Source organism: Neodiprion lecontei, chromosome 1, assembly GCF_021901455.1.
Source record: "Neodiprion lecontei isolate iyNeoLeco1 chromosome 1, iyNeoLeco1.1, whole genome shotgun sequence".
In the NCBI taxonomy this organism is placed as follows: Eukaryota; Metazoa; Arthropoda; class Insecta; order Hymenoptera; family Diprionidae; genus Neodiprion; species Neodiprion lecontei.
The window spans coordinates 30,190,770-30,211,455 of NC_060260.1; the positions used below are offsets into that span (position 1 = coordinate 30,190,770).

At 38.5% G+C, this 20,686-nt stretch overlaps 2 protein-coding genes and 1 long non-coding RNA gene across 9 annotated transcripts in view; 1 reads left to right on the top strand and 2 right to left on the bottom strand.

Annotated features, from left to right (window-relative positions):
• Positions 1–1,178: 1,178 nt before the first annotated feature.
• On the bottom strand, positions 1,179–10,467 carry LOC124296639. Its single transcript, XR_006906416.1, has 6 exons — positions 10,354–10,467; positions 7,909–8,046; positions 5,394–5,570; positions 2,371–2,638; positions 1,822–1,953; positions 1,179–1,381 (listed from the first exon to the last, which is right to left on the bottom strand). It is a non-coding gene; the product is annotated as an uncharacterized LOC124296639 (long non-coding RNA).
• Positions 9,223–14,758, top strand: LOC124296637. The gene is made up of 7 exons (XM_046746733.1): positions 9,223–9,450; positions 9,579–9,811; positions 9,950–10,142; positions 10,401–10,562; positions 12,565–12,730; positions 13,079–13,227; positions 13,454–14,758. Exons 2-7 carry the CDS (start codon positions 9,637–9,639, stop codon positions 13,683–13,685), a joined length of 1,077 nt encoding a protein of 358 aa, XP_046602689.1. The 5' UTR covers positions 9,223–9,450; positions 9,579–9,636; the 3' UTR covers positions 13,686–14,758.
• Positions 14,759–16,108: 1,350 nt separating this feature from the next.
• Positions 16,109–20,686, bottom strand: part of LOC107224383 (heterogeneous nuclear ribonucleoprotein K homolog) — a 101,343-nt gene continuing 96,765 nt past the window's right edge. For all 7 annotated transcript variants that reach the window (XM_046746722.1, XM_015664408.2, XM_046746723.1 and 4 more), the window contains 3 exons: positions 20,184–20,359; positions 19,660–19,829; positions 16,109–17,011 (listed from right to left, as the gene is read on the bottom strand). In XM_046746722.1, coding sequence (XP_046602678.1) covers positions 16,984–17,011; positions 19,660–19,829; positions 20,184–20,359 — 374 coding nt within the window. In that variant the 3' untranslated portion in view covers positions 16,109–16,983. The remainder of the gene's footprint in view (positions 17,012–19,659; positions 19,830–20,183; positions 20,360–20,686) is intronic.

Consider the following 20,686-nt stretch of genomic DNA (forward strand, 5'->3'; position numbering starts at 1 on the left):
TGCGCTTATTTGAAATGGCGCTGATAAATTTGCCAAAAATGAAAAGAAAATCGCGAATACAGATTAATTCTGAAAGTTATAGTACATGTACTGGTATTTTAAATTGTCGTTAAAACCCTAAAATATTTTCATTTGTTTACAGAGACTCAGACCGTGTAACAGTTAACCGCTTTATTATCTCGTGCATCATTTAGACTCGATATGTTTATTTTCATAGCTCGAACACTTCGCACACGTCTATTTTCATATCTGCGAACAGACACGCTTTGAGAAAATAAACCGCGTGTGTAACCACGACGATAGGTCATCCGTGTAGATCCGATCGAATAAGCCCAGAAGCCATTGGAACAGGTCTGGTAAAATAAACCATCCGAATTGTATAATCCTTCATAGGCTTTAGATTCTATACCATTATTCTCATATTTCCCGCACTCACCTGCCTCGGTGAAATTCCACATCGACGCACTTGATGGTGGAAAATGATTCGTTGTTACGCCGACGATATCTCCGGTCAAAAGGACCACCACGCTCGCTCTGTCTGCCGTAGTTTAGAAATTTCCAACGTGGCACGCGCTCTTTTATCGACGTAGACGTGGCTGCGTGGAGGCCTCAATCTGACGTCACCGTAGTGACGTCGTGACGTCACCGATCAATGATCCCGCAAGCTCCACTTCATCGAGGGGATATTCGACTTGGAGGTGCTGCCAGATGCGATCCTCTGTTTCCGCGATGCATCTTCTCCGGATGCCTTTTGTTCCAATTTTTACCCGCTCCACCGTCTTCTCGTACAATAGTTCACTCAACTTTTCACCCCCGGCTGGCGTCGCGCTTAAAGATAAAGAACTTGAGCTATAAATAGACCAGCATTTTTTGAGAGGAAAATCTCCACCGCAGGCCAGTCTTGGACCTCAAATTTGTGTTTGTTTTGGAAGTTGTTGGAAGGTTAATTTTTGAAACCATATAGGTTATAGAACAAGATATCAAAATGCCAGATTCAAATTAACGAAGAAAAGGCGTGGGATTGTTTATACCCCAAGGTGTCAAACAAGGGTTAATGAGTGAGCGTTATATTTGGACTGATTGTAAATGAAAATTCGTCGGCATACCCTGATTCAGGGCCAATTCAATGGTGCGATGAGACTCAAAATAATTCATATGAACGTAGTACCTACCTTTAAATGTCTCGCTATTTCATTTGAACGTAGAAATATCTGGTTATTACGCAAACTTCTGTAGCTTGCGAATTGAAGATTGAGATCGTGTAATGAAAACCAATCGAAAGTTTTCGAAGTATCGAATCTATTCAAACTTTTTTCAATACGGCGTTTCCCTTCGACTGACTGACGCCGTTTGCGAGTCTGTGCGATTCGCCCGACTTGATCTGAGAAAAGTTATTTGAATTGCGTGATTGAGTGGAGAGAGACTGGCTATGTCGTAGTTTCCAAAAGCCAACGATTAACAACGGTAAACAGGCAGACGAAGGGTGAAACACCCTTAAAATTAATCGAACATCGAGAAATGAAATGTAATATTCTTTTCACTTGGAATATCATTCAAAGACCCATACTTCGAATACGCACAGAAAGAATTTTGCCAATAATAGTATCGAAATATGGTTTAATGGAGCCAGTTCATCCAAGAACTTTGAACTTTTCAACAGGAAATTATCAAGTATTCTACAAAGGATCTGTCGATGTTTTTGGGACAAGTATTCCACTGTGTTATTTTTTTCAGATTCATAGCGTTGCGTATCGAGAGGTAACAGGTAAGAGGATGAGTATATCTGTTAACTTCAAAGTAAAATTCAGGGACTGAACTTACTTGATTTCTCGGTAAAAGTTGGATTAAAGAACGTCCTCAGAGAACAAAAATTTCCTTTGGAACATGTACCATATACAGCGTTAGATCACTTTCACGTTACCACGAAACTTTTGAAAATGATTTTCGACGATCCTACAGATAAAAGGGTTGAATATTTAGCACGCTTTCTCATTGTCCTCGACCTTGTCCCACTTCACTACATAGCTATTTAGATTTAATCGGTTCCAGTCATTGATCATAAATTGCGCTTCATCGGCTGTGAACATCACCGCATTATACGACGAAATTGGAAGCTTATCCAAAATTGCAAATCAACGGAAATTAAAAGATTAGTCTATAACAGAGCGCGTAAAATATGCTTTTTTTTAGTCATAATTTCCGTGCATAACGTGAGTATTTCGAAATGCTGTATCAAAATTACCTCATTTTACTCACGGAAATCACTATCAAAAAGCTTACTTTACTTACGGACGCTGTTATGAAATGATTATTATAACATTGGGCTTAGATTCATTACAAATACGAGCTCACTTTACTCCTTATAATTACCGGAAGTTGTATCAAGTGTCGCCATCTCACATCTCTTAAGTTATGGCACCGTACAAGAAAGACGTGTTGGATTTCCTTATAATTGTATACGCCCGCACATCGTTATCCAGTCTATATTCCAATAATTGAGCAAAAAGTGCGGCGTTGGACATTTAGGCGGTCCGCCAAACAGTCGCTGATCGTCTTCTTTTTTCCCAAATTCGAATTTCGTGGCTCGAAATCCAAACTTTGAAGCGCTGATTACCCGAAGAACGACAAATGGCGAAAGCTGGAAAAAGGCGTTGTGTAGCAAAGCGTGAAGAGCTGCATTAACGAAATAATCACCAGGGTCGCCGAGCCGTAGAAAATCTTTTAAAAGGGGTCACCGACACTCCAAGAGAGTGCTTTCAACAGGTTAAATCTCAACCTTCGCTCTACGAACTTTCCTACTGAGGCTTGAAGCACCTTTTACGTGGAAGCTATACGCGAACTTTTCAATACACACACATCCTCATGCCGTCATATCTCCTTTTCTTTTCGCAAATCTCAGTCCCTCTTCTAAAGGACTGCAAAGCAGAAGTTCACCGGGTGGATAATTACCGGTCCCGAGACGAAGATTACACGGACGATATCCGAGTAATTTAAAATAAGGAACGCAACGTGGGCGTTTCAACTTTTTCTCTAACCGTTCCTTCTTCAATTCACTCGTCTCTCACTAGTCAAAGTAGCATAAAATGTCTGGGGTGCTTCGTCGAATTGCTCGTAAAAAAAATAAAGTGTACAACAAAACGACGTACTTCCACCGGGTATCGGTATTTCAAAGACACGACGATCAGTCCCTCGCGATCATTCCGGCGGAAAAACGACTACATACTTCCAGAATGATCTCGAAAAAGATGAAACGACCCCGCTGACGCAGTGAAACATACATCCTTACAAGCTGGACTTGGCGACGTCGAATCAGATCTCTGAAAATATTCCCGAGTGTCTATTATTCGGAGCTGAATGATTTCGCAAACACGATGCGTTAAATTTATCGCTAATGATCAGCTCTGTTTTGCAAATTTCACGCGAGTCAGGATTTTCCAGAGTTAGAAACTTGCGGCATGGAAAATACGTACGCTGAAGAGAGAGAGAGAGAGACGACGACGATTAGTATTCGTCATATTATGAGTTGTTCCAACGCTGATTAAACTTTCCAAATCGCGGCACATCTGTTTGCATCATTAGCACCATATGCACCCTCGGCGACACGTGCTAATTAGATCCAACCGACACGTTTAATTCGAGTTGGCAAGGACAGAACGGCAGTCACACCGCCGATGTAGCGTAACGTCGGTCATTTTTCAGTAGTCATGTCGTCGTTAGGTCAGCCATAATATAGATGGAAGCACGAATACGACCGAGGCTTCGAAACTTTTATGACCACGCAGAGATTGATCGTCGTTGAGCGTCTGGTTGGTTTGTTCGATATCCTTCGTTCGCTTCGGAACTCAATCGATAAAACTGATTTGATTTATTCAAGTGTTATGCACCGAATTATTATATTAGTTAGATAGATAAAATCGCCCGCAGGTATCGCCCTGTTATCCATTGTTAGTAGCATGAGAGACGATCTCAACCGAACTTTAAACCAATTTCAAGGAATATTATTAACTTCGAGATCTTTTCAAGAATATATACAAGGTCATTTGTTCGTTCCTGAACAATGGCTGAACACGAACGTAAGCGACGCTCTCTCACTGAAGCGTCAGCGTTCAGCAATTCCAGTGAATGAACCTTTACAATAGAGGAGCTAGTTCAAAAAGCAGCACTTCATGGTCGTGGAATGAATTTGTTACAGAAAAAGATAGTGTCAAGCGTTAGTCGCAACATTATCGTTTGGACAGATAACGCGGGGTTCCTTGACATTTATTAATACTGACTGACTGAAAAGAATACTCGTTATCAGAATACTTCTTTTCTATACAGCCCGTTTGACATCATAATTTTCATTTAATGAACGACAAGAAACGAACAATAAACGCCTTGCTCGGTTGCCTGTTAATCAAGTTAAATGAGGGGAAAAGTCGAATGTAGTTGAAGAGAAGAATTCCCGTTGCGCTAATCACGTTAAAAAAGTTACAAGTCCTCCTTAAATTCGACCAAACTTTACCGGAACTTAATCACAGTTCAATCTCAATGCTTTCATCGCAAAGTAAAATATAATTACATGCCAAGTCAATCTCTGAAAAAATCACATTCCGCGAAAATCCGTCTTGCTATCGGCAACACAATAAGGACCTCGATTTGGAATTGTTAATAATCCGAAATTAATTGCATAAGTCCGAAAACTCCATCACCCTTCGCAGGGCGGTATTGAAACTCGAAAAAAGATGAGGATGAAAATGCGATCGTACGAGTAAAAAGCTCGTATCTCGTAAAATGTAGTTGGTAAATTATCGGCAATGCGAATTAGCATGGCACGCGGTATGCCCAGCGGGTGGGTACATTCCGTTTGAATAAGGCGACAGATTGTTTGCTCGGTTGTATATGTATATACATATCAGGCCTGCAATCAGAGAAGGGTTCGAGGCATGTTTGCGCGGCCGCAAGATAACGCCACAGCTTTCGATTCGAAGTTGTACAAGCTCTGACCCGCTGCTCTTCTTTCGTTATCCGGGGGCGGCGGTTCGAGGGGCGAAGAATCCGCGAAGCTTTCAACATCGGGGCGTCGAACATTTCGGATCGCGTGCATTCGTCTATCTCTGCAATACACGGGCATGGTGTATTTTCGAGTATGTGTCGATTGTCAGCTCGGATATAACGTCGCTCGACGTCCGCGCTCCAACTCCAGAACCTAATTACTGACTGCCGAACCAACACCGACTGATTGACAGATTCGAGAGGTTCTATCGGGCGCCAGTTGTTTCACCCTGTGGGGAAATTTCGATATTGCGCTCCGCCCAGTGCAGCCGATTTTGAAGAATTTATAACGTACAATGGCCAAGTGAACCGAGTTCTCTGCGATATGACTCAATACGGTGAATATCAAATTTGTTTACCTGTCGTATTTTCGATGTGATTCGTGTAGAACGCAGATCCGAATAAAAGCTGTTATCCTGTTTTTGTACTGATGTGGGCTTCACGGTGCGTTTCTTTTTTTTTTCTTCCATCTGCGCGGAGTGTGAACGGTTTAAACTGCTGTTCTTTTCAACATTTCTTTCCATGTGTAACCCCCGCTGGAAAATAACATCCATTCAATACCTGTTCGTTTCTAGACCGATTTTAATTGTATCCATAGATATTTCAACCTCAGTTTATAAAATTACACTCCACGAAGTTCCGTGTTCTCAATTTCATGTAACATATGTCAGTAATTTTGAAATAATGAGTCAATAAAAATGTGAAACTTTGGGTGAACTCCAAGTCGAAATGATCATTTTTGGGGAAGTACTAACAGTAATCTACAAATCTTATGGCTGATAAAAAGATAACAGCATTGATTTGTGTTATCGCAACAGATTTCAGGCTCAAGTTACGACCGCTTGATTTTCCGTATATTGCCATGTAGGCACATATACAGTGTTTACGCCGTTCGATTCCCCAGTTCAACCCTTTCCTCTTCGATCACGGTTTACCCGGTCAAACCCCGAAACTTGATAATGATAATATAGATAAGCGAGGAAATTTACCAGCAAACCACACACGTTTTGGTATTTTGTTGACGGGATATGTGCCGATGGACGGTTTTGCCCTTTCACGTTTCTAATATAATGTTCTATATCAAATTATAACTATCGGACGATATCGAAGTAACGATGTAAGATGAGTGACTGCGTTGTATTTTGACATTAGAATTGTTTTGCATCGGTCAGATAGGGTTTAATAAAACATACCGCGAGAAAATTCGCGAGTTGTCCTTTTTGTTCTATTTAAACTTGAGGCATCGTCGAATTCTTTTTGAATGCCCTCGCTATGTGACGATACCATCTTCCCTCGCCAAAGTATCAACACACTTTCGATCTATACACCCGTCAGGCAAAAATAGGTGTTCCAGCTATCAGTATCGCAAGATAAGGAAATAAAGCTTTACACTGCATTCGCATTAGAGGCAAACATGCAGAACAGCGAGGGTGCTGGGGGGAGAAAGGAAATGTAAGAGGGAAATAGAGTGATAAGAGCTGTTTTCGACGACTCAATCTAGACAGTAGCCTGTAGCGTGATTTCCTCTACTGGCAAAGTTTCAAACATATCGTGTAACGCATATATATGTTTCATACGTGTGCGCGGATAATATTCCTGATACGAGGCCCGATGTGGGCTCGTCAGATATTGCAGATAACGCAACATCACCGTTCGTACAGTTCGAAAGTAAATAACATGCCCGAAATTTGATATGCTACTTATAAGGGAGGACTTTATTAGAGATACCTTCGTGATTTTATCCCGTTTGTCTCGAGCCTGACATGCTTACTCTACCTTGTTATTTCGTTTTCAAACGGACGTCTGTGTCTGATAGAGTCGAAAAGAATTTCAGTTACCGTGGTATCTTTCCTTGTTTGATTTTTCTAGTTAATACCTGATGCTCGGGTAAACTCCCGGCTAATCCATCAACATTTGAAATTTGTCGGTGGTCAGGACTGCACAGACAGTTAGTCCGGTCCGAAAACGCTTCTAAGGTCTTGATAAATAATTCAAATTCTCAAACTGAGTACACCCGCCTCTGTGCATTTGTACAGTTCATTAAGCTTTCCACTATGTCCAATTTAATCGTAGACAACCCTTCGTTACTCCATTAATACCATGTGTATTTGGTATATGAAAGTGAAATTGCTATACTGAAATTAAGGATTTAGCTGTGTACAAGACTACTAGAAGTTCATTCGCGTAGGATACAGTTTTCGTTGGAGGTGAATATGGTTTTTTTTTTCTGTTTTACACAAATAATAATTGGTTTTGTTAGCAAAATGGTCACTGCAAGGTAATATGAGAGTTAACGTATTATACTATTATATACATAAACATAGATGTGCGACAAGACGAATTTTATAGTACAGTGAAATTTAGTTGACTCCATTCATTTATTTTTTTCAAGTGTTACGATATTTTTTACGAAATTTTGACATCGAAGAAGAACTATACTGATCAGATAAACCGACTCCTTTGCTTTGTATTTCCATCGTTTTTTTAATTTATTTCGTTGTTTTCTAATTCTGTCGGTCCATATTCATACATATATACATATTAGACGAACAAATCTCGTACCTGCACGAGAAATTCATTCGTGTAACATAACGATTGTCGTCATGCAAACGTTTACAGCGAAAGAATTCTTAGTCAAGTTTCCATTTCTGGTAGGTTTTTACTCTAAAATGTTAACGTAGGTCTACCGAAGACTATCCATAGATGATTTTGAAACTAAAAATTACTGCGGCTTCTCTAAATGAAATTAAAAAGTTCCCTTCCAATAGGCAATGAAATTTTTGCAATAGTGACCGTTCATTTTATTCTACATTTCTAATCTGGATTCAAAATGTTAATTTAACCGTAAAACTCGTAGACTGTACAGGTACTTACCTAAAATTAAATACCTTCTGCCATGATGAACGGGAACTGAATATTAATTATAATTTAATCTCATCTGAATGGATCGCCAGTTTTAGAGCTTCCTTCTCCCTTTTTCACCTCCACGCCTTTTTGTCTGCTTCATCCCACCTGGAAAAAAAAACACAAGTTAAAAATAAATACATCGCTCAAAAAAGCTCAATCAATACTGAAAACACACGCTCTGTCTATATTCGCATCTGCATCTCTGTAGGATAAAATGTACGGCATGTATTGACAATTACAGTCACGTAAATAAATTCTATATGTGTGTACAACTTTCCCACGAGTGTTTTTCACGAAAACAATATTCCTTAGGGCAGGTTAAATCTGGAAGTAAGAATGAACGGAGACGCAATTTGATCATAAGCGCGCATCCCAACTCACCGTAAGCTACTAATTGCCCTTTATCGGTTGACCCATCATCCCCTCTTGAAAGCTCCCACCGACGCAATTGGCGACACTCGAATATGACCCGGCATAGCCAGGGCCGCGAAATATTAACGGCAGTCGAACCGCTCATTCAGTTTCTAACAAAATTTCTCTCCGTCAGCACAACGTGACCGATCGAAGGGAATCCAGGTGTCGATTATCGCGTGGGTGATGACGGTGAATTAGTTTTTTCGAAGTTTTTCTTTTTTTACTCAACTTATGGGAATTCACTCGGGTTGTCGTGGATATATTGAAAAAAATAATCAGCAATCAACGGTCGGATTTTTCCTCGCTGCGGAACATTGTCGATACAAGTGCCGATTGACACAAAGAACGGTTGGAGTCAACAAAATCGCAGCGTTAGCAATTAATTGTTCTGCTCAATAATCCGTTTCGCTATCACTGACTCGTGGGAAAAATCTAGAATTATGTTACTCGAGCTTGCGACAAGGTGAGAAGAATAAAACGCATATATATTCTTACGAAACGAATCACGTTGCTGCAGCTATACATACATGTACATGTATGTCACGAACACAAATGTTCCTTACTTGCCAAAATCCCCAGTTAATTGCAGTTCGCGGAATTATTTTACCATTATTCTCGAAGGTCAGCTTTGACGCAAATGTTGGAAAAAGTTGGACTTGTTTCAGCACTCCACACTGTACGATTGATAGTATTGGCAAAGAGTGATTGATCGACGCGTTAACGATAGCTCGGCTAACGTCTTTGGAGCGAGAATTAATCGTATCCTTCAACAGAAGTCCGACATGTGCCTATGTAACTATTGACAGATTTCCTGCTAGCCATTTTAGGGGGGGTGGCATATGTATATAATCGTATCGTAGCATACTGCAGGCACTGTTTAGATAAAAGTTTATGGCTCGTGGCTCGTAGTGGTAGCGCCGGTCTGTTGGATGGGTGATTTTGACCAAACCTCGCCCAAAGTAAACCGAGATTAAAAGAGTCAAACATCCGACTCCCTCTTTCCTCTTTTAGTTTACATAAAAAAAAAAAAAAAAAAAAACACAGAAAGAACATTGTTTTTGTCCTCCCACGAATTTACGCTGAGCAAATACCAAGGTTAGAGATCCTACACCTTCGGCTTGTCCGGGGAGTTGAAAGGCATCGAAATATTGCCAATTTCAAAATCTGATCCCAGCATGGGAATTGTATTGTACACGAAACAACTTTCCATATTCCCCGAGCAGGAAACTTCAAGAGGAATCGTTCGAGTTGCTTCGTTCGATAAATGTGACGGATCCTGAAATGGATAAGCTGAGCGAAACCAACGTCTGGGCCGATGAGCCGACGACATGGGGTATCATGATGTACAGCATCGTTGTTCCCGTTATTTCCGTTCTCGGTGTTATCGGAAATACTCTCATCTTGGCCGTTCTCAGCCGAAAGAGTCTGAAGGCTTCGATGTACACCTATCTAGCCGGTAATGCAACTAATCTTCACGTACTGGAACTCGTCTTGACAAGAGTATATCGCGCGCGTTGCCAAATTTTTCCCATGGTGATTAATCCGTAGTTGACGACTCGGGATCATAAATCCATTGAACATGTTCACGTTCCAGTGCTGGCGGGTGCTGATCTCGTCACATGCGCATTGCTGGTATTCTCGGGATTGGCAAGAGGACTTTTCTGGGGACAGTCGGGATGGACGGAGTTCGACGCTTTTGTTCACCTTCCCGTCGGCTCCGTGTCTTCGAACATCGCAGTTTGGGCAGCAGTTTGCGTCACGCTAGACAGACTGATCCTTATATCAGGGTAACGCAGCTGTTTCTTTGCAGAAAAGTTCTCAGATACTCCGCTTTTTCCCCTCTAATGAATGGTCAAAAGACAGAATACCTATAAGCGCAGCAATCGCTTGAGAACATCGAAAACCACTCAGCTCGAATACGGCCGAACAAGTTGAAGTGAATTTGCCTGAGACCTATGTTAAAAATTTTAATACTTCGCTACCGTACTTGAGTGTTACCATTTTTTGAGTTTTCATCGAGAGGCATTATTTGCTTTGATTTCCAGGCCACCGAAATGGAAGCCTCCCAAGTTTTGCAGTGATGCCGTTGCTCGTAAGGTCATGATATTCTCCGGATTCTGTGCCATTCTTTTCAACATCCCTTACTGTTTCATCTACACGTACAACGAAAAGGGTGAGCTGACTACAACGGAATTCTTCAGTTCACGGTGAGATACTTGCTTAAAGTTTATAGTCGAGGAAATTAGGTAGCTTCGACACTCGGTTTGGAGTAATCTGAAAGAGTATACATGTGAGTCCAGTAAACTTTTGAAATATCGCTTATTTATCATATTTTCCTAAGAATCCTTTCTCCGAGTTAAATTATGGTTTCTCATCCATTGGTATGACTGCAGTGGATCACCAGTAGTAAGTTCTCATTTTGCCAGCAAGTCCGTCAATTTCAAGAAGCTTTACTACCTTCAGTTAATTTGTTGGTGATACACGACTTCGCACTGTCCATTTCTTGATTCCACATTACCTATATACGTATACATATACATATATGTATATATAGGAATGATTCTCGTTAAAGTCCATCTCCGTCTTGAAAAAAACCTCTCTGTATTAGTGTAACTGGCACAGATCATGAAATACAAGGTATACTGGTACTGCTGTTTCATTCTAGCGAGTTTCATAGTTAAATGGGAAAAAGAGAATAAAGAGAACGAAATAAATCCGCGATTAAATTACGTGAACCTTACTCGCGTCGGAAGTTTACGTTCGCAGTTTCTCTCAGGAGCATTTATTGTTAACGAAAAGCGCGTAGATAGTGCAACGTGCGTCAAGTTGGTAGTTGGTAGTTGGTGGGATTAAGCTGTGCCCTTGACTCACAGCGAATTTCTCAACGTCTGTAAGACGAACAGACAGGGGTTTGACGTAGAAACTCTCGGAGTTTGTAACGCGAGACTCGAAAGCCAGCGACAAACAAGCCGTAGCTAATCGTAAGGTTTAAAGCAGCCCCAACACAAGCTCCAAGCTTACCGAACAAGCAAGCGAATTTGCCGTAGGCTAGATTTGAAACTAGGGATAATATATTGATAAGCCAACTTGCGGTTGACAAGGGTAACTTCGAGTCGTACCCAGCACCGCGGCAACGATCCTTCGGATTCACGCATTCGTTCGTTTTCAAAGCATTTTTTCAAACGAAGCATACAGGACGATGTTCCAATCGATAATGAAGTCGGTTGTATTTATTCATATTCCAGTACAACAAATTGGGTATTTTTGCGAGAAACCGAGTAACATCATGGCCACTAAAAAAATTCACTTTTGTCGCCAGGGGAGCTTTATCCTTCCTCGTTCGCATACGATCACAAAATTCCCTGACGATTAACTACCGTGAACTCTTGATTCATTTTTTTTACTGAAAATTACCTTGCACCGCTTTGAAAAACATCTTTCTCCCGAAGTGTTTGACTTGCGGATGAATTTGCAGGGGAAAAGCCGAAATTCTATTAAAGAATTACCAAGAGATAGAGAATAATTGATAACATCGTCAAAATTGTAAGAAATTTCTTTTTGAATAACGCTACATAACAATTCTGTGTAAATTGCTTTGCAGGACTGGACCAAAAATTGTTTTTCCCATTCTCTATTCTCAATAAATTGTTTCTCCTGGACAAGTGATAAATGCAAAATACTCTAATGCCAAAGAAAAATTGAGACACATAAACCGTTTACATGTCTTTAAATTTGGAGTGAGGTCAGCTAGTCCCTAATCTTAATTATCATCGATACTCCATTTCTTCAATATGTAAATATTTCTACAAACTTTCTAGACACTCGAGACACCACTGCAGGCACGCAGTTCGAAATCCTTCGAGACTTTGTTCAAACTAACTCGATGTATCTCAAACTTTTAAACGGCTTTCGATCAAGAAACTTTTTGTAATATGAAAAAAAAAAATCCGATTTCACCACTGCCCACTAATTGAATCTTCCGATTTGATTAACTACGGTACACAGCACGCAGCATCTGCACGGATAAACGAAATCTTAAACTTTTCTAAATTCAGCTCTACGTTGTTGATTAGAGATTAATGACGCCCCGGGCTACATTTAGCAACGTCGTATTTTAGATTCTATACAACCCACCGGAATGAGATGGTCCGATAAAGAAATTAAAAAAAAAATTAGACACGTCCGATACTTTGTTAATTATTGTTTCAGGTACTACAACATTCAAAATTGGTTCCAGCTGGTGGCATTCGGTTTGGTTCCGGCGGTATTCTTACTTGTAGGCAACGCAGCGATGTGCGTTGCTGTTCGCAGAATTATGAAACAGCGACAGATGCTGCTTCAGCGAAAATTCACTCGCGAAGGAAATTGCCTGCAGGTTTTCAATCTCACAAATGATAAAACCACAACGTTACTTTCAAATCCACCTTCCTTTACAATCGTACTTCTTTTGTGAGGTGCACCAGTCTTATCTAGCTCAATTACGTAGCACTTTTTCATATTCGTCCAAACTAGATTCTGATCAATACAGTTACATTGTAATTCCAGTCAATTATTTGTGATCTGGGAAACCAGTTTAAATATTTGTTACAAATTTCACGTATCCAGAAGTAGAAAGGGAACTCGAATTGGAATTTGGATTTCCTTGATTACGTTAAAATATTTTTATTTCGCGCTCATTGACACAGTCCATGCTCTTCTAACTTCCTTCCGTTTGGTTTCCTAGGACCAAGCCAGACTAACGATTACCCTTGTCGGCATAGTCTTCATGTTTCTCGTGGGCGAGGTCCCCACCCATCTAGCATCAAGACGAAGCGCGGTATCAATTTTGTATGGTGGCGACGCAACAAAAATCGACGAAAATTTTTTGGAACAGTAAGTTAACTCGGTCTGATTAAACAAGCGACATAAAAAGCGAGAAAGATCATCCATGAATTTAATTAAACTTATAATCACGTTCCCCGGAATTTACACAAGAATTATACGAACAGCTATACGACTATATTCTCAGAGGATTAAACTTGCTGTAATTATAAATTCATCGAAAGCACACAACATTTGATAAAAAACAACGTAACCGATACAATCACTTTTCTTACAGTTTCAGAATAGTCGCCACGCTATTGAACGCGATATCTAGTTCAGCAAATTTTGTCCTCTACTGCCTCCTGAGTCCGCAGTTTTTAATGAATCTCAAGATTTTGATTAGGAGTCAAAAAACACTGGACCAGCGGGAGCAAAAAGTAAGAATAGCTACGATTGACTTGTATGCCAACGATAGCAGGGATCGTCCGACGAACAATTCGCCACGATGCAGAAGCGCCATGTTTTGACAATTGCTCATTATTATCAACATCGCGCCCCTAATAGTCGTACTACAAAAAAGCGTTGATCGATTTCAGAGACCGTCGGCGGCACTGCGCCCCGCAGAACCAATAAGCTCACACCTTTGTTTACGTTTGTGTTGATCACGTCTCGCAGTCACGCGGAGAAAGTATTTCAAATTTTCCGCGAGGATTATCTGACCGTAAACACTGTCGATGTTTTGCCTTTGGACTTCAACCTGTTGAATAATTCATTTCAAATAAAAAACACCATTGTTCCTCACGCGTTCAATAAGAACATATGTGTAACAATTCAAATCTAATCTAAATTTTAGCAAACACCGAACAAAGAACTTTTCAAAACTTTTGGCCAAGAACTGTGGCAAAATCTACAATAATTTCAGACAACTTTTCATCGATATACTTCGGGCAAGCAAACTCATCAATTAACGAGGTCGGCAGTTAGCTGAGAATTTTTTCAAAGTTTCCAGTTGAAATGTCGTTCGATATAACAGAAACATGCGATCAAATAATTGCAGATGGCTTACGGGAGCGTTTGTTCAAAAGTTAGACTGTAAAAACATAGAATATTTTCGTACATTGTAGTTACAATTGGTTTCGGTATAATTAGCTCTGTGGTCAAAGCGATACGCCCAATTGCGCATATATATAATACTTATTTTTAATTAAATATAATTTCGTATTATTACTTACGATATAACAGAATAAATAATGCTGAAATAGCACAAGTTTGACAAGATAGTCAATTACTTGATTGTAGAAGAGCAACCACTATCGTTTGTACTAACTTTTATTATCTGACAAATAAAAATTATTCGTTACACTTGATATAAACTGTATATTACACTTCATTGCGCCCATGTTAGGTGTAGTATTCGTAGAAATGAAATGCAACTGATTATGATTTGACTGACAATGGCGATGGAAACGAGGATGAAGCTATTCCGAATTCAAGCTTTTTTCACGAAGTGGTAAATCACTTTGTTCAAACCACCATTGTAAACCGATGAAATATGTATCTACATATAACTTTAATTCTTTCCAATTTCGATAAGCATTATTCCATCTTTGAAAAAAGCTTGAAGATTCTATTTACTTAACATACTTCTAACAGACATTTTCATTCTATTTGATCGACGCAGATAACCCAATGGGAGATTTAGATATACCATTTTTAAATGTTAGACGGAGGTACCTTTAAGCACAAATAATTTCAATATTATCGAGGTGCCATTTAGGCGAATGCCATTACGATTATCAATTTTACCGAGCGACAAAGTGCTCTAAGTTACTTGTACATCTGTGTAATCCGTTTCAGATTACTCACTAAAATTAAATCATTCTTAAGAAGTAAGCGATGACGGTATCATGTACGTTTTCATTACAAAGCTACAAAAAAAAAAATTCGTATGCCGTATCGTCGAATGGACTTGCCAGTTAACTCTCATGCTTTGGATACTTATGAATTATCTCGATAGTTAAGGCGGAGTCTCAGTTTCTTCAAAATTTGCAAAACTTTGTATCCGTCAGGGTTCTGCGTAACTTTTTAAATTAACTGTCCTGTTCATTTTTGTTTCAATTACTCGGTATATTATAATATACGTATGATACAATGCCCGATGTATTCTTAAGCTATGGTTAGTGTACATAGTAAATTTCATCAAAGAAACTTCTGATTATTTTATTTCATTTCGTTACCCGATTTCAAGTGTGTCGTTAAATCAAGAGAAATCTTACATATTAATAAACTACAGACCAGTGATAACGATATGTGACAGTTAAATTTTGTTTGGGAATTGTCAATTAACATTGAAACTTTGTTTATTTTGCCTCTACAGAGAGTAGTATAGGTAGTTCAACAAAATTTCAAACGCAGAGTAAAGACTACAATCGAGAGTAAAATGAATTTAAAAAATCGACAAGTAGATGGGCGATGACGTCAAAGCACGCTCGATACTGATAACAGCCGTAGATACCCTCTAATTATCGAAACCATATGATCAAACAAAATTACCGATATTTTACCTTCAACATCTGTACCTGTGCCAACGTCTGAATTACCGCGGGTCTACTCAATTATCTCGGTAATAAGATTTCGGTGCTCGATATTTCCAACGTTACAAAATTATACTATCTAACTTTCTAAATGTAAAATTATCATAACAAATAAACTGATGTTGTCTTGATGGATTAATGATAATAACATATTTACTATAAGTAAAATTTTATTAGTATATATCGGGATGGATTATAACAGTGTATAATTATTAATATTATCGATAATGCAAGTACAGGCTGAGTGTACATGACAGCGGTGTTATGTTGTGGGAGGATTGTTTTATGTACAATATGCTAAGCTCTTCATCAGTTTGCATTCGTCTTTGATTTTTCTTTTTCTTTTTTTTTTTTCGTGAAATGATCATTTTTTCCTGTTATTCACTTATTCACTGATGTTGAACGTTTTTTTTCCACGGTTACTAAAATTTTTAACTTATCTGTATGTGTATATATATATATATATACGTGTGTGTATATACATTGATATATTTGTATATGCGGTAGGAAAAAGAAAAAGAAAACTGTATGTAATCAAAATAACCGGAAACAAAATGAAATATAAATGATCTATGATTTTCGGAAGAGCTACAGCTAGGCTAGGGTTTAGGGTCTCAACAGTGGTTTCTCATGAAAAGCTACGCAGTAAAGTGCTAATCGACCGATTCCGGTCTTTTTTTAAAAGACTGATACAGTAGCTTTTAGGTTGCCCCCAAGTTAATTCGTAGACTTACGCTACTCAGCAATAAATTGTTAGGATATTCCGTAGTCAAATTTCAATCCTACTTACCATCTCGAAAATAAGTTTCATAAAACGAGATGACAAAAAAAAAAAAAAAGCAACCATGATTGGAAATTTGAACGATAAAGATTTAGCCATCCGTAATAACATTGTACCGCGTATTGCTTGCGTGAGGCCACCTCATCTTCTGAATGGAAAAGACATGATAAAAATGAAACAAAAAAAAAAAAAAGTCTTACTCTAGCTGACCGACCGGTACAGAAGCCTGCCAACTCTGACTAAAAGTACAGTTACATATTCTACAAAGACTCGGCTACTGAAAGTGGTCTGAAAAAATATCCCCTGATGTTTAGGCCGCCTATAATCTGCTGACCAAAGTGGGAAGATCCTTACTGGATTTTCAGTGTAAGGTTTCATTTTCTTCAAATATTTCTAAAAAATGTTACAAACGCATCTTTGGCTCCCCCGTGTTTCTTTTCTCCTCTTGTTTTAATAGTGGTCTGAATTCTCGTGCACGCTAAAACACAAAAATTTCAACAATAATTAATAACGGTTAGATCTATTACCACATTATCGAAAATATGGCAATTGGAAACCGGTTTAAATCAACCATAGGGAATATTTAAGGTACCGTTATTTTCGTTTGGGGCTTTAACAGTACCGGTAACCTAGAGTTAAAAATTACGTATCATCATTTATGTTGAATTTATGGGTAATAATCAGTTGCGCTTTGTAATTTTACGATGAAATAATTCTTCTGCGTTAGTGGCAACGTCATGGTGAAAAGCATTCGGGTTCTTCACCAATTAGGTAATAATGTATCGTGCACAATTATTGGTTATTATCTAAACTAATGTACAAATTTTTAGCTGCGAGGTTATTAATGTTTAATTAAAAGTGGTTTATTTTCTAAATTCAACGGCAAAAAAATTATCAATTCACTACTAACGTTCGTAGAAAGAGCTCAGTTGGGTTAAAAATATTTCTCACAACATATTCTTAATGGTAATATGCAGTTAATTAAGAGCGTGGTGGATTAAATGAACGAAGAGATGATATGGAGGTGAAACATTGGCAGAGAGGATGTTAGTTCCAAAGCTCCGAAGTTCGCTGACACCGAACACCTTTGTAGGATGATTAGTGATTCCTTGTTACATCAAAAGTAGAACAACAAAATCACTAGTCTTCCACACAACGGAGCCCATTATATTTGTTTGTTTTTTTGTTTCCCCACAATTCAAGCAAGCCATCTTCACTCTATTCTTCGTGTGTCTTCAATTATTGCTTCTTGTTATCGTTCTTGTTATTCGCATTCCATGTTAGTAGAAGCTAAAGACTTGTAGATAAATAAGCAGATTATCAATTGTCGACTAGCATTCGCAACAAATTACACTTATAACTGCGGTAAGAAATTGTATCGTTAGTCAATGTTTACACGCATTCACTTACACACGCACACACGCACAAACAGTCTTTAACACTACCGTAATTCTAATATTAATAAACGAATCAAAACTTGGACAGCTCTGAAACATGAACGTTGGGAAAAAATCAGTTTTTCACAATTGTTTATTGGAGTAGCATGTAAACTATAATTTTTATATTTTTGTACGATATGGTAAATTAACAATATAAGGAACATAACAGTGCATTATATAACTACGTCTTCGTACAAAGTGGGGCAACACTGCTTGCTAGACAAATCAAACAGAAGTAATCTCGTGTTCATTTTTCAACAGACAACGTTTTCTAATCGATCAGCTTTCTGGCGATCGTATTGCACTGCAAAATAAACAGTAAATAAAAAATGGAAAAGGTATTTTCAAGAACAAAAAAAAATATCTTGGATCTAAATTTGGAACAAAAAAGTAGAGCAGTGACTTGAACGTTTTGTGAGTACAGATTATGTTATATTGATAACAAAGCTTATATATATACATATATTGACAAAGAATAAAAATGTGTCGCGGAACCAAAGAAGGAGAAGATGAAGGAGTTGGAAATAGGTGAGTCGACAGGGGAGTTAAGGTACATGAAATTAAAAACCAAAAAAAAAAAAAAAAACAAAATGTCGTTTTTAACGTTCTGTTCATGTCCTGTAATTAATGTTATTGTTAGAACGGCTACTATTATGATCCTTCTTAGAGCGGTTCTTCATTTTTCGCACAGGAGAATGAAATTGATTTCCGAACTTTTGTTAAGTTGAATGGAAAGACCAGAATTGAGTATCATCGACATTGCTCGAGGTAAGCAAATTTTAGCTAACACAATTTGTAATTTCTCTTACTTATCGCATCTAAGCTTTAATAATAATTATCTATATCGAGAAGACTGAGTCTCACTGAGTGAAAATTATTAAACGCGCATTAAAATATGCATAAATATTGATGGCAGCAGGGTAACATACAGCTGAAACTTTTGACTAATAAATTCTATAAAAAATTGTCAAAGATTCTCGCAAGAAATATAGCGCACGGGAACGATCGTTAGCGCTAATCAATTAAAGGATAATTACTATTCGTATTTCAAATTGAAATAGTTAAAAAAGAAACTATCAAATACAAGTACCGATAAATGCAATAACTTACTTTTAAAAATGCGGTTTTTGGGCTGGACGAATGCTGTGTGTTGCTGTGCTGCCATCACTTATGAGACAACATGAAAAATATCAATTATTACATTTTTGTAGGTGGCAAAGAAAACAAAAGCTTGGCAAACATCTGGCAAGAACAGCTTTACAAACGTCACGGCGTTAATTGATTGGAAAGTTTATCTGTAGCTATTTCCTAAACTATCTTCGCGTCATAGTTATCACACAACATTTCAAGCCTAGAATTAACGAATCCTCAACAACCCTATTCGTCTGTTTCAACAATGTTTTCCCTGCTCGAATAAGTAAGATTTGACTCATACACGGCATTTGTTTACATGTGTGTGCATACCTGCATTAAAAGGTACAAAAATCTCTCATGTATATTATTATTATCATTATCATTATTATTATTATTATTATTATTAAGATTGGCAGTGCGAGTGTGGGAGGGATAATGTTTGAACCTGTTACCGAGATGTTTTTGGAATCGGTTCTTCATTTATCCCTGAATAATAATTGCGTAGGTGCTTAACGACTATAATTTCAAGCAATTTCAATAATTTCATTGTTACCTCTGTTGCAGCAGATACTGTGCCATCTGTATCTGATTTGGTAGTCCACTAATGGTGATTATGCGATCATTGCTGCCAAGTAGAGGCTCGTCTATAGTAATCCCTGCACCACTGTCAGACCTAATCTTTCTGATCCTCGCTCCACCCTTACCAATAATGGCTCCTGCAAGCTGCGGAGTGGATAACAAACTTTTAAAGAACCAAAAATTTCGCACATATTGTTCGTATCGAACGGAACATTTTTATTCCAAATGCAAAGCAAGGAACAAACATAGAGTGGAATCTCGTCGAAACCGACTGTACAAGACAAGTCATACCGGTTTCAAGTCATTTTAAAACTTTAAACGAAGTAGACGTCTACGGGGTTTTATGTAGCAAGAGTAATGAAAGATGCATACGGAATACTGAACGTGCTCTTTGGTAAGATCTTGCTATAAACGATTTGAGGTCAATTTTCGGGACAACACTTTCAGCAGACGCGCGATGTAATTTCTTATTTCAACGAAATCTTCACTCATACTCACGTCTTTGGGAATGGTGACTTGTGTACTGGTCTTTCCGCCTCCGCCGCCCCCAAGATTACCGCCTGCGTTACCTCCTTGATTACCTCCCAAAGGTATGCCACCCATTCCCGAATTCCCTCCCCCACCGGCACCTCCCATACCATTCGGGGCTCCTCCTTGCATTCCCCATCCGTTATCTTTCATAAAAATACAGGACACATTATTTTCGGGTGAGCAAGATCCGATTTTATTCAAACCGTTGCGTTATTTGGTCAAACAAGATGCGTTCGTATATAAGATTAATGGATAAAAATTGTCCAGCTCGATCACTTTAACGGTTTATTGAATATGTTTTTCAACATGATAATTATTGATCACTTTGATGTTACAAAATCACTTGAGTAGGTATACCAAGCTTATTTTATTAACAACGAAGAAGCGACAGAGTGATCTAGTGACATTTCAATAAGCGACGATGTCACAGCCCGTAATGTGTCAAAAACGAAAAACTTACTGCAAACCTA

What these genes read in the sequence shown, in the direction of transcription:
- LOC124296637 (XM_046746733.1), top strand. Translation starts at nt 9,637, where the DNA reads ATGGATAAGCTGAGCGAAACCAACGTCTGGGCCGATGAGCCGACGACA. An exon ending in GCGAAGGAAATTGCCTGCAG is followed by an intron (nt 12,731 to 13,078) that starts GTTTTCAATCTC and finishes TTGGTTTCCTAG; the next exon opens with GACCAAGCCAGACTAACGAT. An exon ending in GACGAAAATTTTTTGGAACA is followed by an intron (nt 13,228 to 13,453) that starts GTAAGTTAACTC and finishes CTTTTCTTACAG; the next exon opens with TTTCAGAATAGTCGCCACGC.